At 50.6% G+C, this 27,087-nt stretch overlaps 1 protein-coding gene across 1 annotated transcript in view; it reads left to right on the top strand.

Annotated features, from left to right (window-relative positions):
• Nucleotides 1–27,087, top strand: part of SPTBN4 (spectrin beta, non-erythrocytic 4) — a 75,327-nt gene that overhangs the window by 1,052 nt on the left and 47,188 nt on the right. Inside the window, exons 2-14 of the mRNA XM_052655941.1 lie at nucleotides 9,124–9,275; nucleotides 10,392–10,565; nucleotides 11,673–11,764; nucleotides 12,822–12,902; nucleotides 14,420–14,535; nucleotides 17,220–17,332; nucleotides 17,432–17,619; nucleotides 17,694–17,811; nucleotides 18,256–18,414; nucleotides 19,152–19,454; nucleotides 20,239–20,389; nucleotides 24,097–25,045; nucleotides 26,523–26,660. Coding sequence (XP_052511901.1) covers nucleotides 9,124–9,275; nucleotides 10,392–10,565; nucleotides 11,673–11,764; nucleotides 12,822–12,902; nucleotides 14,420–14,535; nucleotides 17,220–17,332; nucleotides 17,432–17,619; nucleotides 17,694–17,811; nucleotides 18,256–18,414; nucleotides 19,152–19,454; nucleotides 20,239–20,389; nucleotides 24,097–25,045; nucleotides 26,523–26,660 — 2,734 coding nt within the window. The remainder of the gene's footprint in view (nucleotides 1–9,123; nucleotides 9,276–10,391; nucleotides 10,566–11,672; nucleotides 11,765–12,821; nucleotides 12,903–14,419; nucleotides 14,536–17,219; nucleotides 17,333–17,431; nucleotides 17,620–17,693; nucleotides 17,812–18,255; nucleotides 18,415–19,151; nucleotides 19,455–20,238; nucleotides 20,390–24,096; nucleotides 25,046–26,522; nucleotides 26,661–27,087) is intronic.

Here is a 27,087-nt window from a genome sequence, read left to right on the forward strand (position 1 = left end):
TTTAAGTTCTTGATCCTTTGGACTTTGTATTCATGAAGTTTTAGAACCTCAGAAGTGTTTAATCATCAATACTAAAGTTTCATGAGCAAAGACCCTTCTCAGACACACAATTCCATAATCATAAGCCTTTAGAACATTAGACCCTTAGCACGTTGACCCTTGGAATGTTAATATCTCAGAAATGTGGCATGTTATGCACATAAAATATGTATTTTCAGAGTCGTGAAATCTTAAAATCCCAAAGTCAGTATCAGTTCCCTCAGAATCTCAGAATGTTAGTAACTCAGCATTTGACAATCATGGGATCTTCAATACTGAGATTCTTGGAACTTTATAAGATGTTGAGCATCTTGTTAAACTCCTGTGCCTCTGCGGAAGCAGGTGACATACACAAGTGAGTGGCCTGGGGGCTGTGGTCAACTGGTCACCAGCTCTAAACCCTAGGAAATGTGGGCCCAGAGCTGTTAGCTCTGATGTTTATCTGCCATTTCCCAATTTAAAAAAGCAAACTGTAAATAAGTGCACAAAGTCTGAACCAGATTCAACCCATGGATTGCTGGCTTCCTCTGGTTTCGACATCTAGAAGGATATAAACATATACTCATGAAAACTTAAAACTGTATTTTATTTTTTGGTTGTACCTCACAGCATGTGGGATCTTAGGTCTCCAACCAGGGATTGAACCCACGTCCCCTGCATTGGAAGTGCAGTCTTAACCACAAGACCACCAGGAATGTCCCAAAAATGTATTTTTAGATTCTTAGATTTAAGTCCTTGGGAATGTATCCACTTAGAATTCTAGAATTTATTATTTCATCCACAGAATATTTAGGCAGTGCCTGCTCTGTGCTTGGACAAAGGGGGGACATAGTGGTGATTGAGGCAGCCCAGGTCCTGCTTCTCCAGGGCTCCCAGTCCAGTGGGAAAGTTAGATCCAGTCCAGTGGGAACGTTAGATCCAGCCTGGCTGTGATGAACCACAGGAATCAGAGCCGAGATGGGGGAGGCACGGGCAGAGGCCAGATGGGGAAGCTCAGAGCTGTAGGAGCCCAGATGAGGGGCCTGATTCAGGAGAGAGGATCAGAGTGCTTCATGGAGGAGAAGATGGCTAAGCTGAGCTCCAAAGGACAAACAGGAGTGAATGCTGGGGAAGAGAGTGGAAGAATATTCCAGAGGGAGGGAACAGCACAGGCAAGACCTCCAGAAATTGAGAATAGCTGGAGTGAGGTGGTGAGTATGGTGAGTAAATGATGATGGGAAAGGAGGCAGTGGCAGCCAGATCTTGAGGGGCCTTGTTGGCCATTCTGAAGAGTCTGAGGGCACCTGGGACTATGGGGAGATTTTATGCAGAGGTGGGATGTGGCAATGTGAGGATCAAGGACTCTACAACTTCAAGAACCACTGATTCGAGAACACCAGCCCCAGACACTTCAGACAGCATCTAGTCCAGAGAAATGTAGGGACCCCCTTTAAGGAAAAAAGCTTTCTCACATACTCCCTGTGTCTACCTAAATTATCACAACTGTGATTTTCTGTTGTCTTTTTTCTTTTCCATTATGGCTTATTACAGAATATTGAATATAGCTCCTTGTGCTATACAGTAGGGCCCTGTTGTTTATCCATTCTATATATTTATAATGGTTTACATCTGCTAATCCCAAACTCCCAGTTCCCACCCCCACATTCTTTGTGTCTGTGAGTCTGTTTTCTGTTTCATTTGTGTCATATTTTAGATTCCACATGTAACTATTATCATTGAACTATGGTTTTCTAAAATGTACAAAAACACACAGCTCTGCTTATATCTCTTATGCTTGTTCTGCAACTAAAACACATAAATTGGATTGAGACTCAAACCACAAAACCAGTAACTTCCGCTTAACAATGATGTCAAGATGCTGCTATCCTACTGCGCAAAATATTACTATGACATAGACAGCTACCATGCATTTTCTTTTGCATCCCTTTGCCCACTTCTCTCGTGGTTTTCTTTATTCAAACTAAAGCTAAATCTTTGAGCAGAGTCCTCTGTAAATGTTTTTGCATGAATTTATTTAAAAAATTTTCTGGATCCTGTGCTCAGAGAATTTGTGGTTCGCTGGTCTCATGTGTCTGTGTGAGGCCCCATTCTTTCTCTCTCTTAAAAAAAAATGTATGTATTTATTTGTCTGCTTCGGATCTTAGTTGCAGCATGCAGGGTCTTTCAGTTGTGGCATTTGAACTCTTAGTTGCAACGTGTGGGATCTAGTTCCCTGACCAGGGATCGAACCGGGGACCCCTGCATTAGGAGTTCAGAGTCTTAGTCACTGGATTATCAGGGAAGGCCCCGAGGTCCCTATTCTCTTGATCTACTCTTTGATTCTCTTTTATTCCCAAATCTCACATCAATGCTTTCTCTCTTATAGGCAATCATTCTGATTGTTTTAATGCCAATCTTTTTCTCTGCATGTGGATAACTGCAACATGCATTGCTAATTCCTGGGCATGGATGCATATTTTTAAACTCTTTATTAAAATATCACATCCACAGAGAAACTCAAATATATTGTATGGCCAGCATTTCCACGATGAGTACCCCCTTATAACTAGATTGGGAAACAGACTCTGACAGCCCCAGAGAAACCCCCCTCAGGCTGCCTCTATGTCATCCTGGGAGTAAACACTGTCTTAGCGTCTAACAGCGTACATTCAGTTTGCTGGCACTTGAACTTTATATAAATAGGATCATGTAATGGGTACCCCTCTGTGTTTGGTTTGACTCACTCAGCGCTCGGCTCATGAGATTCATCCATATCTACCTGTACTTGTAGGCTGTTCCTTTTCATTGCTGTATAGTATTCCACAATGTGATTATGGCATAGCTTATCCGTTCATCTGTTAATGAGCATTTGAGTTCCTTCTACTTTGGGACTATCACAAACCAGAAGATTACAAACTAGTAACTAGTGGTATCACAAGCTATTACAGATTATTGCTGTTCTAAACTGTGTAGGATACAGGCACTCATTTCTGATAGCTTATACCCACCCAGGAATGAAATTGTTGTGTCACTTGGTATGTGTATATCTAAACTTTAGAAGAAACTTCTGGTTTGGATCATTTTACATTCCCACCGGCAGTGTATGAATGATTCAGTGGCTGTACATCCAACCCTTGGTATGGTCAGTCTTTGTAATTTTAACCATTCTGATGGATGTGCATTCTATTGTGGTTTTAATCTGCATTTCCCTGATGGCTAAAAGCAGCTAACGAAGTGGAGCGCCTCTTCAAAGATTTACTCTTTGGATATACTCCTGTGAAGTGCCCATTCAAGCCTTTTGTCTACTTTCTTATTAATTTTTTTTTTTGGCTGCACTAACAGGCAGTGTATGGAAGCTTAATTCCCCAACCAGGGATCAAACCCTCACCCCCTCCATTCAAAGCACAGAGTCCTAACCACTTGACAGCCACAGAAATCCCTTCCTGCCTTTTTCCTGTTTTGTGGGTATTCTTATATACTTTGAGTACAAACCCTTGGTCTGATATATGTGTTCTGAATATTTTCTCCCACTATGTGGCTTGTCTTTTCATTCTCTTAATGTTGCCTTTAAAAAATAATTTTATTTATTATTTTTGGCTGTGCAGGCTCTTCGTTGCGTCGAGGGCTCTCTAGTCGTGAGCAGGGGCTACTCTTCTTTGCCGTGCTCGGGCTTCTCGTTGCGATGGCTTCTCTTATTGTGGAGCCTGGACTCTAGCGCGTGTGGGCTCAGTAGTGGTGGCGCTTAGTTGCTCCACGGCACGTGGGATCTCCCCACTTCAGGGGTCAAGCCCGTGTCTCTTGTATTGGCAGGTAGATTCTTTACCACTGAGCCACCAGGGAAGCCCTTAGTGTTGCCTTTTGATGAACAGTGTTTCTTAATTTAAAGGTAGTTTAATTTGACAATTATTTAATCATGATTTCCTATATGGCTCACACTCTGTGTCTTGTGTAAGAAACTGCCTGCACCAAGGTCATGGAGATATTCTTTCATGTTTTCCTCTGAAAGCATTATTGCATTCATTTCACATTTAGGTTTATAAGCCAGATGGTATTTAGTATATTTATTATTGTATACAGTGTGGGTCAAAGTTCTTTTCTCCCCCACCCTGCCCCGCCCCATGAATGTCCAGTTGACTCAGCTCCACTTATTGAAGAGACTTTCCTTTCCCTACTGAACTGCCATTTCACTTTGTTGTAAATCTGGGAGCCCTATATGTGTGGGTTTGTACATACAGGTATGGCTAATCGATGCATGTTTCATCATAGTCTCGATTGCATTTTTGGCATTATGTTCTCATTCAGCGCTGTGGCTTCGAGCCTCAAGACTCATCCGTGTGGCTCTGTGTGCCTCTAGTCTAACTGCTGCCTGGAGCTGATGGTGTGTATCCGCCATGCTCCACTTCCCCAGTGATGGAGAACCAGCCCTCAACCTGTCCCTGCCCCCTCCCAGCAAACAGCACTGCGCTGAGGCATCATCGTGTGTGCTCCTTATAAACCAGAGTGGAGGGACTTCCCCGGTGGTCCAGTGGCTGAGACCCTGCCCTCCCAATGCAGGGGACCTGGGTTCAGTCCCTGGTCAAGAAACTAGATCCTACATGCTGCAACTAAGACCTGGTGAAGCCAAATAAATAAATAATAAACATTAAAAAAAAAAAACCCATGTGGGAACGTTTATAGAACATATATGTAGGGAAAGAATTGTTGGCTCACAGAGGGAGCGCACTAATTTGACTCAGATTGTCTTCAGAGTGGGCTTCCCTGGTGGCTGAGATGGTAAAGAATCTGCCTGCAATGCAGGAGACCTAGGTTTGATTTCTGGGTCTGGAAAATTCCCCTGGAGAAGAGAATGGCTACCCACTCTAGTACTGTTGCCTGGAGAATTCCATGGACAGGGGAGCCTGGTGGGTGACAGCCCATGGGGTCCCAAAGAGTCAGACATGACTGAGTGACTAACACAATTGCTGCCCACCAGCTGGCATGAGGGTTATGATATTCCCATGTTTCCATCAACACCTGGTATCTCCAACTTCCTCACTTTTCCCAGACTAATATCCAATGTATCATTTACATATTGTCTCTATCCTTTCTTGGAAACCAATATAGATTAGTCCCTGCTCTATGAAAATCTTGATGTAGTAAATATGTGAAAAAAATTAAAGTCTTATTCTAAGGAAATGAGTTTCACTTAAAAAAAATTGTTTTTGGCCACACTGTACAGCATGTGGGACCTAGTTCCCTGACCAGGGATGGAACCCTCGTCCCCTGCATTGGAAGTGCAGAGTCTTAACCAAGGGACTGTCAAGGAAGTCCCAGGCTTGCATTTCGCTTGTAATCGGTGACTACCACAGTGGGGAAGAATATATAAACTGCAAAATAGTATGAACACAATGGCAGACAAAGAACAATTGTAATTTGACTTAGAGTCTTGACAACCCAAAGATGTGTGTGGCAGCTAGAGGACCAGGAGGAAGTTAATGGGCTCCTCAAAAAGGAGAATTTAATGAAGGGACTGTTTACAGACATGTGGAGACCCTGGGGACTGGGACAGGGAGTGCTGAGAGGGGAGCGAGGCATCCCCAGCAGGAGTGGGGGCTGTAGGAAGTGCCACCAGGCCCTGGGGGAAGCCTGGTCAAGCAAGGAAAGTGAAAGTGTTTGCCATTGTTCGGTCATGTCCAACTCTTTGCGACTCCATGGACTGTAGCCCACCAGGCCCCTCTGTCCATGGGATTTCCCAGGCAAGAATACTGGAGTGGGTTGCCATTTCCTCCTCCAGGGGATCTTCTTGACCTAGGGATCGAACCCAGGTCTCCTGTGTTGCAGGTAGATTCTTTACTCTCTGAGCTACCAGGGAAGTCATGCCCTCCTCCAGGGGATCTTCCTGATCCAGGGATTGAACTGGTGTCTCTTATGTCTCCTGCATTGGCAGGCGGATTCTTTACCACTAGGGAACCCTGGGGAGGAAATGAATCCCTCAGCCCTTTCTCTCTCCCCTCATCTCTTGCTAGCCAAACCTCTAATGGCCCAAGAGCCCATTCCCATGGTCCACCTTGGCCAGCCTCCCTGGGCTCACAGCAGGTGCACCAGAGAGGAGGTGGCACCAGAGGGGCAGATGGAAGGCACCCATTTCCATGCGGAGGTAGCTGCACACACTCACCAGCACAGTCAACATTCAGTGTCAACTTAGGCCAGAACTGGCACTCTAGGACACATTTGGTTTCAACCCCACTGTGTTTTATAAAAACGTAAATCAGTTGCCAGCATTTAAAAATAGGGAGATTCTTGTCTCCAGATTTTTGGCACCTCGTGGGCTATCACGTGGTGCGGCAGCACTGGGCCTTCACTCCTGTGAGGCTCCAGTCGTGCGGGGCTGTGTGGCTGCTGCTCCCTTTTAGCAGGGCCTCATTCTCCCTTGTGGAGCCTGCCTGGCCCCGGTGGGCATTTCAGTTCTGGACCCCAGCTCCATGCTAACGAGACTGTAATCACAAACTCTCAAATCTCACTGCATAGTTCTCTATAAAGTCACCATCTAGACAGTCCAGGATGTGTTTCTTCTTTTTTAAAAGAGTATTTATTTACTGGCTGTGCTGCTGCGTCTTAGTTGCTGAGCTCAGGCTTTCTCTAGTTGCGGTGAGCGGAGGCTACTTTGGTGCCCAGGCTTCTCACTGCAATGGCCTTTCTTATTGCACAGCACAGGCTCTAGGGGAGGGGGATTCCCTAGTGGCAGCTCGTGGGCTTAGGTGCCCTGCAGCATGTGGAAACTTCTCAGACCAAGGAGCAAACCCATCTCGCCTCTGTTGGATTACCAGGGAACTCCATCCAGGATGTGTTACTATTAATTTTCTTTGCAGATCACAGAAATGAAGTTACAAAATTAAAAACTATTCTCCCGAGTCCTTGTTTTCCAAGCATGCATTCCCAAACACCCAGGGTCCCCCAGAGCCCACTGAAGTAACCCTGACCTAGTCTAAACCCCTCATTTTGGAAATGGGAAAACAGAGGCCCAAAGAGGAGGGATGGGCTTTAGGCTTTTCCCAACATAGCCTGTCGCTAGTAAAGGCAGAGCTGAATCCAGTTGCCCTCATTCCGCCCCTCTCAGGGGATGCACTCAAGTTCCACTCGGGCCTCAGTATGAACTGCAATCTGCTCTGGGCATTGGCTGTCAGAGGCAGGATAAGCCAACACTCTATTTACATATTTCCCGTCATCACTTCCTTATGTGTGATGAGGGATCATGTGTTCACACAGGCCCCCCATCCCATCCAAAAGCACACAAGCCACATTCAAGCAAACAAGGTATGCTGTTCGGATTCACTGGGTTGTTTCTGTATATTCAAAAAACATTTATTTTTTAATTTTATCTATTATTTATTTGGCTGAGCTTGGTCTTAGTTACGTGGGATCTAGTTCCCTGACCAGGTAGTATATGGTATATCCGTACAATGGACCACTGGGGCTTCCCAGGTGGTGCTAGTGGTAAAGAACCCACCTGCCAATGCAGGAGACATAAGAGATGTGGGTTCGATCCCTGGGTGGGGAAGATCAGCTGGAGGAAGGCAAGGCAACCCACTCCAGGATTCTTGCCTGAAGAATCTCCATGGACAAAGGAGCCTGGGGAGCTACAGTCCATAGGGTCGCACAGAATGGGACACACCTGAGTGACTCAGGACTCACGCATGCATGGAATATTACTTAGCTGTAAAAAGGAATACAAAACTGCTACATACCACAACATGGATGAGCCTTGAAAACATTATGCTGAGTGAAAGAAGTCGGACACAAAAGGTCGCATGTTGCATGATCCCATATCCAGAGTAGGAAAATCCTTAGAGACAGAAAATGGATGAATGGTTGCCTAGGGTTAGGAAAAGGTGGAATGTGGAGTGACTGTTAACAGGTATGGGGTTTCTTTTCTGGGGTGATCAAAGTGTTCTGATATTAGATAGAGGTGATGGTCATATAACTCTGTGAATATGCTAAAAACTACTGAATTTACAAGTTAGAAGGACAAATTCTATAGTATGGGAAGTATAGCTCATACTAAAACTGTTATTTAAAAAAGAAATGACAGGAAGAGAGGTCCCAAACAATTTCTTGGTAAGCAGCGAGAAGTTGCATACATCCTTCCCACCTGGCACCTCCCCCTTACGTCATCCCAAGCCCACTCTTGCCCCAGGGATGGGGGAAACCTGGCAATCCAGCAGCTACAGAGGGGAAGATGTGGCTCCTGCCCTCAGGGAACATGCAGTCTAGCATAGGCCTTCCTCTTCATTCCCCCACAGCCTGTCAGTGGCTAACCCTTACTTTTTCATCTCTAAATAACTCCAAGATGCCCCCCTCCCCCATCCCCTCAGTGTCTGCCCTGGGCCAGCCTCCCTCCGGAGTCCTTTCCCCAATCTCCTCCCTGGGCTCCAGGCTGCCATTCTTGCCCTCTCAGATGTACCCTCCCCACAGCAGCTGGGGATATTCCTGAGACCCAACCCTCATCCTCTCCTCCCTCCTTAACCCTCTGTGACTCCCTAGACTATTACCTGTGTGCTTAGTCACTCAGTCATGCCCGACTCTTTGCAACCCCAAGGACTGTAGCCCACCAGGCACCTTTGTTCATGGGATTTTTCCCAGGCAAGTATACTGGAGTGGGTTGCCATTTCCTCCTCCAAGGGATCTTCTCGACCCAGGGATCAAACATGCGTCTTCTGCATTGCAGGCGGATTCTTTACCGTGGAACCACTGGGGAAGCCCCAGCTTATGATCTGTGCCCCCACTAAACTGAACTCTGCCAGGAAAGGGCTCTGACTGAATTCAGAGCCCAGAACAGTGCCAGGCACATAGTGGACGCTTGAATACTTACTGAACAAATGAACAGAGCTGACTAGGCTAAGACACAAGACAGTTTTCCTATGCAACTGATATCTCAGGAAAATTTTAAAGGACAGCAGAGAGGGATGAGGGAAGGGTGTCCCAGATAGGAGGAAGCACCTGCAAAAGACCTGATAGTTGCAGAGAGCTGGGCCTGGGCAAGAACTGCCTGGGCCTTGGAGGGCTGGGGTGAAACTGGAAGGCGGAGTTCCTGGAGGAGCTGGGGGCTCATCAGGACCTGTCCTTCAGATGAGCGGGAGGCCGTGCAGAAGAAAACCTTCACCAAGTGGGTGAACTCGCACCTCGCCCGTGTTGGCTGCCACATCGGGGACCTCTATACAGACCTCAGGGACGGCTTCGTGCTCACGCGGCTGCTGGAAGTGCTGTCTGGGGAGCAGCTGGTGAGGGGGCCAGAAGGGGTGGGGAAAGGGGGCCGCCCTGGAGTCTCGGGCTGGGCTACTGTATACAGGGCCAGGCTAATGGATGGATGGAGCTTACTAGAAAGACTGAGTGGATTAGAGGCCCCTCATTCGGGTGGGCGGGGCCATGGCACAAGGTTGAGCTTAGTTGGGAAGAGCCTGGGATCTGGCTTGGAACAGAGGTGGGATTCTGTCTAAGGAGAGGGAGGAACTCTGGGCTTGGGTGGGGCTCCACTGGAAGTGGTGGTGGGGGGCGGCTAATGGAGAAGGGTGGATCTTTATTAGAAGGGCTTGGCTTGGATATGCGGTAGCAGGAGGCAGGGCTATAAAATTGGGGCAGAACTCTGTTGCAGGGGTCTATGGTTGAGGGTGTGGTTGTCATTGGAAAAGTGAGGCCGAGGTTGCGGGAGTCTGGGGATTAAATGGAACTCTTGTATGAATACGGCTAATTGTATGGGCTGCAGTTGTATTTCTGGGCTTGGATGGGGCTTCATTGCAAAGGGTGGGGTTATGATGGAGCTAGAGATTGATGAAAGGACCAGAGCCTGAAGCTCTGGAAGTCATGAGGGGCACATGGTATAGAACAGGAGCGCCCTTGAAAGGAATAGAGCAACTAAACAGCAGCATAAAGAGGAGACTCCTGGAGTGGGGCGGGGCTTGAAAAGAGTGGGCGTGGCTCTAGGCAGAAATCTGAAGAGGAGGAAGTGAGGGGTGTGGTCATGGGACTAGCGGCAAAACAGTGGTGGCCTGGGACAGGAGATCCAACGGAAGGGGCGGGAGTAAGACTACGAGAAAGGGGCGGGGCTTCATGATAAAAGGTGTGGCTATCAGTTTAGAGGTGGAGCTTAACTTGAAGGGGCGAGGCCAGGAATTAGAATAAGCCCTGAAAGGACACGACTTAGCAGGGGTCTGGCTGTGAGTGGTGCAGAGCCTCTTTAGAAGGACTGGATCCTGGGTCTTTGATAAGGCTGAGGGGGCGTGGCCTGGACCAGGGGTAGAGGGGCCTAGTTATGTAGATGACCTTTTTTGAAAGCGGTGGGATTGAGGGCACGTGCTCTTGGCCAGGCCCTGACTCTCCTAATACCCCTGCCGCCCTAGCCAAGGCCCACGCGTGGTCGCATGAGGATCCACTCACTGGAAAACGTAGACAAAGCCCTGCAGTTCCTGAAGGAGCAGCGTGTGCACCTGGAGAACGTGGGCTCACATGACATCGTGGACGGGAACCACCGACTGACCTTGGGGCTGGTCTGGACCATCATCCTTCGCTTCCAGGTGATCCCAAGTGACCCCAGCCCAGCCCAGCCCACCCCCCGGAGGGAGGCCTTAAGAGGTTGTCCCTCACCCACTCATCCAGTCATTCTAGAAATATTCCTAATATGCTCCAGGACACACCACCATCATTACAATCATCATGTATATAGATTTTACTGTGTTCTAAGCACTTGGCATTTAATATGCACAATAACCCCATAAATTAGATATTATTCATTATCCCATTTTACCAACAAGGAAACAAGCCCAGAGAGGTGAAGTAATATGCTCAAGGTCACACAGCTGGGTAGTGGAACTGGAATGGGAATCCAGGCAGTCTTGCTTCAGTTCAGAAACAAAATAGACAAGTTTTCTGTCTTTATGGAGCAAGACATGGGGGGCAGCAGTAGACAGATAATAAATAAGCCCATCAATATGTAAACAAGGCATGTGTGGGAAAAGGACCAATTCTAAGCAGAGAAGAAAAAAAAGAGCCATGCAGAAAAGAATAGATTATGATAAAGCAGTAATAGGGATCGTATGGACCAGAGAAGGGCTTGGGGAGAGGCTGGTGGCTGAATGATTACGAAGATGAAAGGGAAAAGCATTCCAGGCAGAGGGCACAGCAGATGCAAAGTCCCTGGGGTGGGAATGAACTTGGCTTGTTGCAGGAACAGAAAGACCAGTTTGACTTGAGACTGGGAGGCAAGGGGGAGACAGGGAGGAGATGAGTCAGAAGTCTCGGCAGGGCCTAGGTGATCTGTGGTTAACAATCTGATCTTATTCTGTCTGAGATGGGGAGAAATTAGAATTTTATCAAGAGAAAAGGCATCATCAGACTTAGAAATATCCCTCTGGATTGGAGGTCATCACCAAGATTGGGAGCTGGAAGCCCAAGGAAGAGGCTGGAGCTGGACCAGGGTGGGGCATAGGCAGGTGAAGAAGGGGCCAGGTAGGGTAGGGGGGAATGGACATGCCATAGGGGAAGGGGAGGGGGAGAGAGTTGGTGCCCCCACCCTGAGCCTGAAGCTGCCTCTCCCATAACCTCTGTCCCCCCAGGGTGTGGGTGGGGTGTCTCCCAGCCTCAAGCCCTCCAGACCCCAGCAGCCATGTTTTGTATCCTTACAGATTCAAGTCATCAAGATTGAGACTGAGGACAACAGAGAGACACGCTCAGCCAAGGATGCGCTGCTCTTGTGGTGTCAGATGAAGACAGCTGGGTAAGTCCCCCGTCCTCAGGGGAGCCAGGCCCTCACCTCTGGGCTTCCTTCTGGGACAGGGGTGCAAGGGGCGGCTCAAGTCCTCAGCGTCAAAAGTTACATCTGAAGTTACCAAACTCTTTCAACCTTGGTGTATCACAATCCCGTGTCACAGTGTAACCTGTATCACAGTCTGGAAGAACTTGGACTCCTCAGGGGAATAATGCTGGGAGGTGGGATGTGTCCCCAGCCTGCTCCCTTCTCTCCTCCCACTTGGTCCTGCACCTCTAGAGGCCTCAAGTGCACCTGTGTGGGACCCCTGGGCCCGATTCTCGAGCTGTCCCCCACCCTACACCCTTGAAAGTAGCCCCCTCAGCCTAGGAGGGCACACCCAGGGCTCAGGCAGCTGGGGTGGGAAGTTCAGGGTCCTGGTATCTTCAGTGGGTTTGAGAAGAGGGGCACACAGACACCACTGGGCATGCCCCCTGGTCCCACAATTCTGTCCTTCTGGGAAGGGCCTGGCCTGAAACTCAAGTGCCCTGTGGAGAGCAGCCTGGGGAGGAAGGAGGTAGGGGCAGGCATGGATGGAGACTGGGCGTTCTCTGTCTCTCGTCCTCCTGGGGCTCCCGGTCTGTCTTGCAGTGCTATGTGTTCTTCCGTGTGTCTGTCTTTACCTCTATATCTGCTTCTCCTTGTTCTGATCACTCTCTCCCCCTTCTCTTCTCTCTCCTCCCTTCTTCCTTTCCCCACCTCTGTATCTCTCTCTCTCTGCCCCTCCCTTTTCCTTCTTCCCTCTGTCTCTCTCTTGCTCATCTCCCGTCCCTCTCAATCTCGCTCCCCCTCCTTCTCCCCATGCTGTCTCCACCTGTGTTCCCTCCGTCCTTCCTTCCTTTCCTCATATACCTATGTATCACCTGTGTCTATCTGCCCATCTGTCTGCCTACCTACTTCTCTATCATTTATCTTTTATCATCTATCTATCCATCCATCAATCCATCTCTGTCTCTTCCTCCCTCCCTCTTTCCTCTGGACTTTCTCCATCTCTGCCTGCCTCTGTCTCTCCTTTCCACGCTGCCAGTTACCCTGAGGTAAACATCCAGAATTTCACCACCAGCTGGCGTGACGGCTTGGCCTTCAATGCCCTCATTCACCGGCACAGGTACCAGCTGGCCTGGGGCAGCTCTGCCCTGCACCCTACCCCCACCCTGTCCCTCGGATACTCACCTGTACATGGATGTGTACAGATGCCACTCACAGACACAGAACCCACTCCCTTCAGCTCTCTGCTTCCATACGCATTTCCATTCACACACATGCTGTTACACATTTACACAGAGATGCACACACACACAGACCCTGTGCACACATGGAGACCTTTATGCCCTCCCATAGATGTGAGCACACCTGCATATACTCATTCACATATACAACTTCTACATGGACCTGCTGCTTGGGTGTTCCCAGGATGGGCAGCTCACTTGCTATGAATGGTTGAATCTGGTGTGTGCACAGCACCTCCTCCTCTCAGAAAGTTCTTCCTCACAGTGAGCCCCCAAGTCCCCCTTCTGGCTCCCTGCACACCCACCTATTCCTGCTTTAGGGTCTGGTGCCGAGCTGGCTGAGGAAGGGCTCCCAGATAAATTACACTCACATCATGATCCATAACCTGGAGGAGGGCGTGGCAACCCACTCCAGTATTTTTGCCTGGAGAATCTCATGCACAGAGAAGCCTGGCCAGCTACAGCCCATGGGGTTGCAAAGAGTTGGACATGACTAAAGCGACTGAGCACACACACGCAATCCATAATAATGATCTGTTCATATGACAGATGGGGGAAACTGAGGCCTGAGGCTGGAAGGGACTTGCTTCCAGTGTGAAGGAAGCCAGAACCCACATGTACACACTCGTGTATACGGGGAGACCCAGCCCCACCTACATGCCCATCAACCCACAAGCTCTAACTGGAGTCCTGCTAACAATGGGAACATCACTGAGTGTACCCGGCATGTTCTAAGTGCTTTCCAATAAGTCGTTTACTATTCAGTGAGCCTGTAGGCAGAGCCTATTATTCTCCCCTTTTCGCAAAGGAGGAAATGGAGGCACAGGGCAAGACAGTAACTCACGCAGAGTGACAGCCAGGAGAAGGCTGGGCTGGGGTTTGAGTCAAGAGGGTGGGCTCCGGACCTCACACTTCCAAGCGCTACACAATACAGTACAGAACCCACCCACATAGACACGTGAGCGTCATAGTCAGACGTACACGTGAGCTTCCCTGGTGGCTCAGAGGGGAAAGCGTCTGCCTGCAATGTGGGAGATCGGGGTTCGATCCCTGGGTCAGGAAGAGCCCCTGGAGAAGGAAATGGCAACCCACTCCAGTACTCTTGCCTGGAAAATTCCATGGACGAAGGAACCTGGTAGGGTACAGTCCATGGGACTACAAAGAGTTGGACACGACTGAGCGACTTCACTTTTCTTTACACATGCCCTCACGCAGAGCTCGCCCCACAGCTACATGGTGCACAGACACGCACCAGTACACACGGCTTTCCCTTTGGCTGGGTTGTGCGCCTCCTGCCCTCGCCCTGGGTGGGACTCAGACAAGGATGTCTTTTCACCCATTTGCCCACCGGCTTTGGAGCCTGCTTGCTGCCTGCCCGCTCTGTGCCCCTGCCCAGGCCCGATCTCGTGGACTTCAGCAAGCTCACCAAGTCCAACGCCAACTACAACCTGCAGAGAGCATTCCGCACGGCTGAGCAGCACTTGGGGCTGGCACGTCTCCTGGACCCTGAGGGTGAGCCCTGCACGGCGCCAGCCCGGGTTTCCTCCTGGGGGACTCCCAAATCCAGTGCTGCCCCCAAACTCAACTGCAACACCGGCCCAAAGCCCAAGATCATTTCAAATTTAACTCCCTCCCAGTCCCCACCTCTTCCTCATCAAGAATCCTACCTGCTTCCGGGCTCCATATCTGCTACTTTCTCCTTCTCTACCTTTTTTTTTTTTTGGCCACTCTGTGGGACTCGCTGGATCTTAGTTCCCCAATCAGGGATTGAACCTGTGTCCTTGGCAGTGAAAGCCTGTAGTCCTAACCACTGGACTGCCAGGGAATTCCTGTTCATCTCTGCCTCAAACCCAACCCTATCTCCATTCCTGAGTTCAACTTAACCCTCCTTCCCCAACTCTATCCTTTTTTTTAAAAACAAAACAAAACAAAACAAAAACTGTTTACTTTTGTATTGGGGTATAGGCAATTAACAATGCTGTGATAGTAATAGTTTCAGGTGAACAGGGAAGTGACTCAGCCATACAAATACACGTATCCATTCTCCCCCAAACTCTGCTCCCATCCTCCGCTCCCATCCAGGCTGCCACAAACATTGAGTGGAGTCCCATGTGCTATACAGCAGGTCTTTGTTGGTTATCTATTTTAAATATAGCAGTCCCAACCCCATTCTTGGGCTTCCCTTGTGGCTCAGCTGGTAAAAAATCCACCTGCAATGCGGGAGACCTGGGTTTTGTCCCTGAGCTGGGAAGTTCCCCTGGAGAAAGGAAAGGCTCTCCACTTCAGTATTCTGGCCTGGAGAATTCCATGGACTGTATAGTCCATGGGATCCCAAGGAGTTGGACATGACTGAGTGACTTTCACTTTCAACCCCATCCTTAATCACCTCCCTGCCAAACCCAATCCCCCCAACCCCAGCCCCATCTCTAAAGCCAACACCACCCCCAACCCAATCTCCAACACTATCTTCATTCCCATCCCCAGCCCATCCCTATTTCTGCCTGCATCCACAGCTCTGCCCTCATCCCCAACCCCTTCCCATTTTCAGTCTGTCCCCAGCCCCACCCCTGACTTCAACCTCATTCCAAATTCATGATCACACCCAATACCAACCCCCCATCTCTAGGGTAATGGCCATGATCATGCCCCACCAATCCCCTGTATCTGAAATAATGATTGCTTCTTTTTTCTGAGCCCCTACGATGTGCCAGGCACATGGCTGGAAATTGTATCAACACTGTTCCCTTTCATCCTCACACCGATTCAGTTGGATAGAAGTCATCAATCTGTCTTAAACTGATGGAAAGGAAGGCTCAGAGATGTGGAGTCACTCGTCTAGCATCACACTGAAAACCCAGTAAACAGTACTTTCTGATTCCAGAATTCAGGGACTTAATCACTCCTCTGCCCTGCCTCTTACAGTGCCTGGCGCAGAGTGGGTGTTTATTGGATGTCAGTTTTATGAGGTGAAGAAGAATCAGGGCCAAGTATGATGCTATGCATTCAGTGGGTAAATTGAAATGATAATCAGGATTTATTGAGCTTCTCCTCTATGCCACTATGAGTATTCTCCACTATGAGTATTCTCTCTCATACTCATAGTGTTCTTAGGTGGCAGGCACTGTGACTATCCTTACTGTAACAATGCGGAAACTGAACTCAGAGCAGTTCAATCTATTTTATTAGCATATTGAGTGAGTAAGTGGTTGAGTTAGGATTCAAGCCCAGGCTGCCTTCAAAGCCCATGTCCTTGACCTCAAACTTCATATACCATTCATATATTTAGTTTATGTATTTTTTGAGCTTCTGCTGTCTGCTGGGCATGGCCCAGACAGTGGTAAAAGACAGGCATAGCACTTGTCCTCATGGAGCTCAAACTTGATAAAGACACAATCACATAAGGCAACATGTAATTAGAAACTGGACTTCCCTCGTGGTTCAGGTGGTAAAGAATTTGCCTGCAATGCGGGAGACCTGGGATCGATCCTCTAAAGAAGGGAACTCACTCCAGTATTCTTGCCTGGAGAATACCATGGACAGAGTAGCCTAGTGAGTTGCAAAAAGTCAGATACAACTGAGCTACTAACACACACACACAGTTCTAAATTGTGATATATTCTAGGAGGAAATGATAAGAGGGCACAAGGAAGAATAACAGGAAGAGATCATGTCTAGACAGAAGGAACAGGAAGGCTTATTTGAGGAAACTTGAGTGGAGCCTTGAAGGGTGAGTGGGAGTTTGGCCCATGGAAAAGGGAACAGTGTTCCAGACAGTGAGAACAGCAAGTGCAAAGGTCCTGAGGTGGACAGTAGAATGAATGGTGTGTCCAGGAAATCACTGTAGCTAATTTCTCCATGGTGGTGTATATGTGTCAGGCACTATTTAATCCATGAAGTAGATCCTCATGGGGCAGATAAAGAAACTGAGGAACAACACGGACTTCCCTGGTGGTCCAGTGGTTAGGACTCCACCCTTCTGCTGCAGGATGACGGGTTTGACCCCCTGGTCAGGGAACTAAGATCCTGCATGCCGCTTGGTGTGGTCCAAAAACAAGACAGAGGAACAGAGAGGTTAGTTGTCTTGCCCAAGGTCACACAGCTAGGAAGACTGAGTTCTCCCAACATCCACTCAGTATGTTTGATCTCTCTGTCAGAGTGCTCGTCGTCACACTCTCTCACTCTTCTTTACCCCTCAGATGTGAACATGGAGGCTCCTGATGAGAAATCCATCATCACCTATGTGGTCTCTTTCTACCATTATTTCTCCAAGATGAAGGCTCTGGCTGTGGAGGGGAAACGGATTGGAAAGGTACACGGAGCCCAGGAATGGGGTAGGTGGTAGCCTGGGAACCATACGGGGCTGCATCTGGGAGGAGACTGACCCCCCTCCCTTCCTCTGCCGGGTCAGGTCCTGGACCAGGTGCTGGAGGTGGGAAAGGTCATTGAGCACTACGAGGAGCTGGCGACCGAGTTGCTGGCCTGGATCCACCGCACCGTGGGTCTCATCAGCAACCAGAAGTTTGCCAACTCATTAAGTGGGGTGCAGCAGCAGCTTCAGGCTTTCACGGCCTATTGCACACTGGAGAAGCCTGTCAAGTGAGGCCTGGCTCAGCACGGAGGGTGGCAGGTGGAGGTGTGGAGGCAGGGCTCCTGAGCTCAGGCCCCTTCAGGTTTCAGGAGAAGGGAAACCTGGAGGTGCTGCTCTTCAGCATCCAGAGCAAGCTGCGGGCCTGCAACCGTCGTCTCTACGTGCCCCGGGAGGGCTGTGGCATCTGGGATATTGACAAGGTGAGGCTGAGGATGTAGGGCAGAGGAAGGGTTGCCCTGTGAGGTTGTATAGGTTGTGCACTGCTCAAGGGAGCTCTTCACATTGCAGATGTCAGGCATCTGACATCCATTCTGATGGTTTTTCCAACAGTAAAGGGTCGTGAGGAAGCAAGATTTTTTTTCCAGTGTGTGCAAAGGTGCCAAAGTGCTGAGCATGACCTCAGACAGAGAAGCTAAGGCCATTACTGTGGGGCATTATTGGAATCTTATTTATTTATTTGGCTGCCCCAGGTCTTCACTGCAGCATGTGGGATCTTAGTTGTGGCATGTGAACTCAGTTTCGGTATGTGGGATCTAGTTCCCTGACCAGGGATGGAACCAGGGTCCCTGCATTGTGAGCGCAGGGTCTTAGTCTCTGGACTACCAGGGAAGTTCTGAGCTGTTGGAATCTGACTGCCTCTCTAGGCATGGGGACAACTGGAGAAGGCAGAACATGAGCGAGAGGCTGCCCTCCGGGCTGAGCTGATCCGGCAGGAGAAGCTGGAACTGCTGGCCCAGAGGTTTGACCACAAGGTGGCCATGCGGGAGAGCTGGCTGAATGAGAACCAGCGCCTGGTCTCCCAGGTACAGGGCGAAGGGCTTGGCTCCGGGGGAAAGGGAAAAAGGGTGAGGCTGACGGCCTTGGGACCAGAAAAGGAGATTTCTCGATTTCCTAAGCAACAGAGAAGTGTTGGATTAGTCTTCTAGGTGACAAATGAAGGTGGGATGGGAGAATTGGTTTCCTAAGTGACTGGTCGGGGAGGGATGTGGGCTTGCTCTCCAGGGTAATAGGAGAGTGAGGCTGGTCTCCAGGGTAACTAGAGAGGACAGAATTAGTCTCTTTAGAAATAGGGAGAGAAGTTAATTATCTCTTAAGTGACAAAGGAGGTTGTTATCAGGTGTCCAGTGTAACTCAGAAGAATAGAATTGGTCTCCTAAACAACAGGATAGGGTAGGCCTCGTCCTCCGTCTCTAAGGAAATGGAAGGATGGGGCTTGTTTCCTGGGTAACAAATTTAGGGTTAGAGGTGTAACAGGGAATGGTGAGGCTGGTCTCCAGGGTAACTGGGGGGAATGATGAGACTGGTCTCTAGGATAACTGGGGATAGTGGGGCTGGTCTCCAGGGTGACAGGGAAGGTTGGAGATGGTCTCCAAAGTAACTTGGGGTGATGGGGTTGATCTCCAGGGTAATGGGGAAGGATGGGACTGGTCTCCAGGGTAACAAGAGCAGGTAGGGGAGTTTCCAGGGTCACACAGGGTCAAGGTAACAGGCTAACTGCTGAGTCATTATGGATGAGCATCTGTGGCCTGCCCTGCCCCAGGACAATTTTGGGTATGAGCTGCCAGCGGTGGAGGCAGCCATGAAGAAGCACGAAGCCATCGAGGCAGACATAGCAGCCTATGAGGAGCGGGTGCAGGGCGTGGCAGAGCTGGCCCAGGCCTTGGCAACTGAAGGTTACTATGATGCCCGCCGGGTGGCAGCCCAGCGTGACAGTGTCCTGCGCCAGTGGGCCCTGCTGACCGGGCTGGTAGGTGCCCGGCGGACACGGCTCGAGCAGAACCTGGCTCTGCAGAAGGTCTTCCAGGAGATGGTGTACATGGTGGACTGGATGGAGGAGATGCAGGTAGGGGCCAGATCGGGCACCAGTGATGGGGGTGGCATACCTGGAGGGGTGGGAGGGGTCCTTATCCTGAAAGAGTTGTCAAAGATGGAGAGGGAAGAGAAGAGAGACAGAAAGAGGTAACAAGAAAGGGAGACAAAAAGAGTGAAAGATACAGAGAGACACAGAGGCAGAGGAAGAATGTATGAGAGACAGAAAAATACCCGGAGAAATAGATAAAAAGACACAGTAGTACAGAGACAGTCAGGGACAGACAGAGACAGAGATTAAGTCAGAGGAAGACTGAGACAGTTTCAGAGAAAGAAATCAGAGAAAAAACCAGAGAAGCAGACCCAAAAGTATCACCAGAAATCTATTAAAAGTTGGCTACAGAGGACACAGAGGAAGATGGAATCCGTTTGAGAAAGAGGGAGAGACCTATGGGAGAGAGACAGTTGGATAAAGAGTGAGATGGAGATAAGATGATGGAAGCAGAGAGAGAGAGATACAGACACAAGACATGGAGGGAAAGAGATAGGGATCGAGATGGAGGCAGAGAAATATAAACAAGAAAGGGATGAAGGCAGAGAGAGAGAGACAGAGCCCAGAACCACGGAGACGATGAGAGACGGAGCATCCAGAGAGACAGAGATGGAGAGAGGTGATGGCCGAGGCATGGGGTCTGGGACAGAGGTCAGAGTTTAGGTCACGGAGTAGAGGAGCGAAGGCTGGTGTGGGTGGTGGGTGGAAGGGGGAGTGGCCTGAGGGCTGATGTCCAAGCTACACTCAGGGCAGCTCTTACTTGCAGGCTCAGCTGCTGTCCCGGGAGTGTGGGCAGCACCTGGTGGAGGCGGAGGACCTGTTGCAGAAGCATGGACTGCTGGAGGGGGACATCGCGGCCCAGAGTGAGCGGGTGGAGGCCCTCAACGCTGCTGCCCTGCGTTTCTCACAGCTGCAGGGTGAGTCTGGGGCTGAGGACTGGGGTGGAGACTTTCAGGGCTTGTGCTAATAGAAGGAGAATGTCAAAAAAAAAAAAAAAGAAGAAGAAGCAGAATGTCTCTTGAGATACAGATCAAGAAGTGAGCTCTCCGTCTTTGGAGGTATCCAAACACCAACTAGGATCACACTCCATCAGGGGTATCACATGGGAAATTAGTGCCTTGAGTGCGAGGCTGGCCCACATGACTTCTTCCTGCTTTGAGATTCTGCAGTAATAGTTCACGTTTTTTGAACATTCGTTATGTGCTAAGCCTTTCACAGTGGGGTCTCAGTGAATACCATAAAAAGACTGGGTAAGGCAGTTATTGTCAAGGCCTGTTCAGCATCAAGTGATGGAAATTCAATTTCAATTAAGGAGAACAAGAGAAGATACTGGCTGATGTAACTAAATGTGTAAGAAGGGTTGAGTTTGCTTCAGGTATGGCTGGATCCAGGGATAGTTCAGTGATGCTTTTAAGACTCCATCTGTCTCCACCTCTAATGTTTATGTTTATGTCACTATTGGGCAGTCCCTCCCCTTGTGGTGTAAATCTGGGGCCATCCAGCCCACATTTACATCCCAGCAGCTTCACAGATCCAGCAAGAGACAGGCCCCTTTCTCCCAATATTCTGGCAAAAGGCCCAAGGAAAGCTTTCATTAGCCCATGGTAGGTTCCATTCCCACCACTCAGCCAAGCATTATGGCCCGGGGCTACATACATGATCTAATTGGCCACATCTATGTGACATGCTCACCCAGGGCCAAGAGTGGGGTCAGCTCCCTCCAAAGACACGAACTGAGAAGGGGGCAGGGATGAGATGCCATTAGCAGAAGCAGGGGCATGGATGTCGACAGGCAAAAACTTAGGCTGACTCTAGAAAGGTTCTCATTTTCGTGGTGTCAACACCCTCCAGCTAAAGACCACCAGGAGCCCTGTTGTAGTCAAATCAAGCTTGATTTGCATGCATGGGAGTGTGGGGACCATGGAGCATCTTAGTAAGAAGATGTTAAGAGGGGCTTATTGTAGGACGTGGGCTGTGTCCGGTGATTTGGGATGATTTAACGTAGTGTATTTTGCTGCAGGTTGGATGCTATCAGGAAGTGGGGGTAATTAGATGATTGTGCGTCTTAATCATTTTTAACCAGGTGGTGGGAAGAACGTGATTGGCAGGAGTGGTTCACCTTGGCCAGGCGTGGGTAGGCAGGCAGGTGACTGTTTTGTGGTTTGCACAGTGACCTTGTTTTGTGTGCATGCAGACATGACTGTGGAATGGTCTTGTCTTCGTCTCCATCATGATTGCCGAGTGGTCTTTTTTTAAAAATAATTTTATCTATCTATTTTTTGGTTGTATTGGGTCTTTGTTGGTGTGCGGGCTTTTCTTTAGTTGTGGCGAATGGGGGTAACTCTCTCGTTGTGGTGCATGGGCGTCTCATTGCGGTGGCTTCTCTTGTTGCTGAGCGTGGGCTCTATGGCGCATGGGCTTCATTAGTTGTAGTTTCCTGGCTCAATAGTTGTGCCCCGTGGGCTTAGCTGTCCTGTGGCATGTGGGATCTTCCCAGAGCAGGGGTCGAACCCGTGTGTCCTGGATTGGCAGGTGGATCCTTTACCACTGAGCCACCGGGGAAGCCCTGCTGAGTGGTCTTGTCTGATGTTTTTTCTTGTGCAACTGTGTATGAGTGCTGACAGCATCAAGACTGCTTTTCTCTTTCTCACTGATGAGGAAACTGAGGTTCAGAGGTGCAGAACCGATAAGAGGGTTTGGAGGCTGATCTATCTCACTGCTTTATCTGGAGCTAAGGCCCTTGGGAATCCTGGTGCATTGTTAGAAAATGAAGAGGCACTCCAGCTTTCAGGGGCTACCCAGGTGGTGAAGTGGTTAAGAATCCTCCTGCCACTGCAGGAGATGTGGGTTCGATCCCTGGGCTGGGCAGATCTCCTGGAGGAGGAAATGGGAATCCACTCCAGTATTCTTGCTTTGAAATTTCCACAGACAGACGAGCCCAGCATGCGCACACACTCCAGCTTGCAGGATGGTTGGGGGAGTTTCTCACTCTCATGGGCTGGGAAATGTCCTAAGAGCAAATGTTGAGGTCTCCTTCCAAGCCCCAGTACAGGTATCTGCATCCTAGCTCAGCCCATCACCAGCCTCACAACCCCAAGAGGCATCATTCATTCGTCATCCTTCACCCTTCATTCTTATGGATGTTTGTCCAGGAGGCTCTCCCTGTCTTTTCCTGTTGAGATCTCAGCTCCCAGTGATAATGCACCAGCAGTACCGTGGAAACAGCAAAGAGGCTAGTGTAGGGTGTGTGTTGTCATGGTAACGGGAGACAGCAGTGTGTGTTGTCATGGTGACGGGAGGCAGCTCTGCCTGCGAAGTGGTCCAGAGTTGGCCTCCTGATGTACCACTTCTTAGCTGATCCTGAGCAAGCAGCTTCCCTCCCTGAATATGAGTTTCTTCATCGGCAAGATGGAGCTAAGGAGGATACTGGCCGTATAGGATGATTGTGAGAACTCAGTGTCATTGGGTCAGAGTAAGCGCTGGATACATGGACGCCACTGATGTTTATTATTCAGTTGGGGGCCTTGGAATTTGGGTCAATTTCAGTGAATGTCCAGCAATGCATAAACCTCACATGCCATCTAGGGCAGTGTCTCTCCCACTGTTTTGACCCAGTAAGAAATACATTTACCTCATGACCCACAGTTCACAGGCACACGTGCAGACGCACAGAGACACAAAGCCTTTGGAAAACAACGCTTCCCCGTACTTCTCATATTTTCTATTCATTCTATTCTATTCCATTAAAGAAATGCTGACTGCCACCCATTAAGTTAATCTCACAGTTCTCAAACCAGAGATCCAGGTGTGTGCCTGCGTGCTAAGTCACTTCAGTCGTGTCCAACTCTTTACGACCCCATGGACTGTAGCCTGCCAGGCTCCTCTGTCCATGGGGCCCTCTAGGCAAGAATGCTGGAGTGGGTTGCCATGCCCACTTCCAACAGATCTTCCCAATCCAGGGATTGAAACCACGTCCCCTGGTGCTCCTCCATTGCAGGCAGGTTCTTTAAGAGGTCCAGGAGGAAGGTGAAATATTTGAAGATAAAAAGGAGTTTAGGTGATCACTGGGTTAAGAGATAAGATGACAGAGGATGAGAGAGGAGAGTCAAAACATAGGTTAAGAATAGAGAGGTTTCATTTTGTCCATTTCTGAAGGAAAAACACTGCACTTACACTAACATATAAAGATTCTAGGATTCTCTGATTCTCGGATTCCATCCCTCATTCAGTCAGTAAGTCACCGTTTTCACTAAGCGACTGCTCTGGGCTCCACCATGTGCTGGGCAGTGGTGGGAACATGGTCTGATGGAGATAGCCCCAGGTCTTGTCCTTATGGGGCTCCCACCCCAATGGGAGACACAGAATGTTTGCAACAGCCCAGAGGGGTCAGAGGTGGGATGAGGGAGTCACAGGCAGAGTGGCCCGCGCTGGGATGGGGAAACAAAGAAGCCTGCGAGAGCCTGGTAAGGTGCCTGTTCCAGATTTGAGGTGTTGGGGAAGGCTGCCAGGAGGAGGGGACGCATAATCTGACATCTGGTAAAGTCGGGCCAAGGACTCTAGCCCCCTCTCTTGGGCGGCTCCTGGTCCGTGCCCAACCTGGGATCTCCCCCTTTCCGTGGCCCAGGTTACCAGCCCTGCGATCCGCAGGTCATCTGCAACCGCGTGAACCACGTGCACGGCTGTCTGGCGGAACTGCAGGAGCAGGCGGCCAGGCGGCGCGCGGAGCTGGAGGCCTCGCGGAGCCTGTGGGCCCTGCTGCAGGAGCTGGAGGAAGCCGAGAGCTGGGCCCGCGACAAGGAGCGCCTCCTGGAGGCGGCGGGCGGCGGCGGCGCGGCGGGCGCGGCGGGCGCGGCGGGCGCGGCGGGCGGCGCACACGACCTGTCCAGCACCGCGCGCCTCCTGGCGCAGCACAAGATCCTGCAGGGAGAGCTGGGCGGGCGGCGGGCGCTGCTGCAGCAGGCCCTGCGGCGGGGCGAGGAGCTGGCCGCGGCCGGTGGCGCCGTGGGCCCGGGCGCCGAGACGGTGCACCTGGCGGGCCTGGCGGAGCGCGCGGCGAGCGCGCGGCGGCGCTGGCAGCGGCTGGAGGAGGCGGCGGCGAGGCGCGAGCGGCGGTTGCAGGAGGCGCGGGCGCTGCACCAGTTCGGCGCGGACCTCGACGGGCTCCTGGACTGGCTTCGCGACGCCTACCGCCTGGCAGCCGCGGGCGACTTCGGCCACGACGAAGCGTCCAGCCGCCGCCTGGCCCGCCAGCACCGCGCACTCACAGGGGAGGTGGAGGCGCATCGCGGGCCCGTGGGCGGCCTGCGGCGCCAGCTGGCGACACTGGGGGGCGCCAGTGGCGCCGGGCCCCTGGTGGTGGCACTGCAGGTGCGCGTGGTGGAGGCCGAGCAGCTGTTCGCCGAGGTGACCGAGGTGGCTGCGCTGCGGCGCCAGTGGCTGCGCGATGCCCTCGCTGTCTACCGCATGTTCGGCGAGGTGCACGCGTGCGAGCTGTGGATTGGGGAGAAGGAGCAGTGGCTGCTGGCCATGCGCGTGCCCGATTCACTGGACGACGTCGAGGTGGTGCAGCACCGGTGAGCGCGCACCGGTGGGACTCCTGGTCCCCTTCGTCCCGCACACAGTCTCGATTTCCTTGATTCACCAATTTCCCCATATTCACACACTTGGAACCAGTGTGTGTGTGCTTAGTCGCTCAGTAGGGTCTGACTTTTTGCGACCCCATTGTACTGTACAGCCCACCAGGCTCCTCTGTCCATGCGGTTTCCCAGGCAGAAATACTGGGATGGGGTTGCAATTCCCTTCTCCAGGGGATCTTCCCAGCAAAATGGGAATGATATTTACTGGTCCCAACCTCATGGGCTCCTGGAGAACAGTAAATGTGCAAAGTAATTAGCAAATGCCTGGGTCCAGGGAGCATTCCAGGGGCGTTTACTGCTATTCCTGTGAGACTTATAGTCACTTGGCTATATTAACCTCCAGAGATGTCTCAGCATGATCCCTCCGCTGGGACTCCCATCCCTAGATGGGAAGGATGTTACCCCTTGCATAGATGTTACCTCCCCAGCTAATAAAACTGCTCTGACCCTTGTCGCTTTCTCTTCCCTCACCTCACTTTTCATTTCTTCATAGCAATTACCACCCTGGGACATATTAGATACTGATTTATCTGTTGGCAGACTTAGAGATGGGTCATTAAGTCAGTGGATGGACCCTCTGCACCCCTCTCTCTGAGCATATTCATCCATCCACTCATTCAGTGGATACTTATTGAGCCCTTGCTCTGTTCCAGGCCTTGGGCTGGGCGTTGCTGGAAACACAGGTCTGGTCCCCTCTGTTACTGTGCCCACAGTTACCCAAGCCACAGCCTTGGACATTGTTTTAAACAAGGGAAGACCATAGCCAGCTTAAAACGGTTCTCTCTGGCTGGCACATAGAGAGTGGGCTGGAGGGGGTGAGAACGGTGGCTGGGAGCCTAGAGAGGCAGCTAGAGTGGGGGCTCAGACAGGAGAGGACAGGACTGGACCAGGGCAGGAACCCAAGAGGACAGGCCGTGGGGGCAGACAGGCTTAGGGCTCTGGCCTAGGGAATGGCCGGGGTTGTGGGGAGGGGGAAGGGAGGGAGGGGAGCTGTCCCTGGGATGGAGACCCAGAGGAAGAACAAACTAGGGGAGATGCTGAAGCGAGTGTGAGTCACAGCAAAGAGCCCAGACAAAGAACACAGCAGGCTTTAAGGTGGGGGACAGGCTCAAAAGGGATAATGTTGAGGCTGGAGACAGATGTGGGACTGATGGGCTCGGGAGCAAGGGCGGAAGCTGTGGGGGTGGGTGAGATGGACCAGGCAGGATGTGAGGGAAAGCTGAGAGGGCCCAGGGCAGAGCCCTGAGGGACCTAACTCTTAAGTGGCAGGTGGAAGAAAAGGAGGCAGCAGAGGAGCCTGAGGATCTGAGGTTGAGAGTTCAGAGGAGAACCAGGAGAAGGCAGTTTCACAGAAGCCAGTGAACAGGTCCCCAGGGTCCAGGCCTCACTGATCATGTCCATCCTTCTTCCGCAGATTTGAGAGTCTGGATCAGGAGATGAACAGTCTGATGGGCCGTGTCCTGGATGTGAACCACACGGTTCAGGAACTGGTGGAAGGAGGTCACCCCAGCTCAGATGAGGTGCGTTCCTGCCAGGACCACCTCAACAGCAGGTAAGTGAAGCCTGGGGCTGGAAGTCCTTCTGAGTCCCAGGCCAGTTCTTCCTATCATTCTTTTCCTCAGTCACTCAACTATAGAGGTCAAGAATGTGCCCTTTCAAACTCCTGAGATGATAAGATTGTTGTTGTTGTTGTTCATTCGACCCCCTGGATCACAGCACCCTAGGCTTCCCCATCCTTCACTATCTCCCAGAGTTTGCTCAAACTCATGTCCACTGAGTTGGTGATGCTATCCAACCAGCTCATCCTCTGTTGCCCCCTTCCTCTCCTGCCCTCCATCTTTCGCAGTATCAGAGTCTTTTCCAGTGAGTCAGCTCTTCAAATCAGGTGGCTAAAGTGTTGGAACTTCGGCTTCAGCATGAGTCCTTCTAGTGAATAAGGGCTGCAGGCCACCTAGTAAATTAGCAAAATCTTGAAAAAA

This window comes from Budorcas taxicolor, chromosome 18 (genome assembly GCF_023091745.1).
Source record: "Budorcas taxicolor isolate Tak-1 chromosome 18, Takin1.1, whole genome shotgun sequence".
In the NCBI taxonomy this organism is placed as follows: Eukaryota; Metazoa; Chordata; class Mammalia; order Artiodactyla; family Bovidae; genus Budorcas; species Budorcas taxicolor.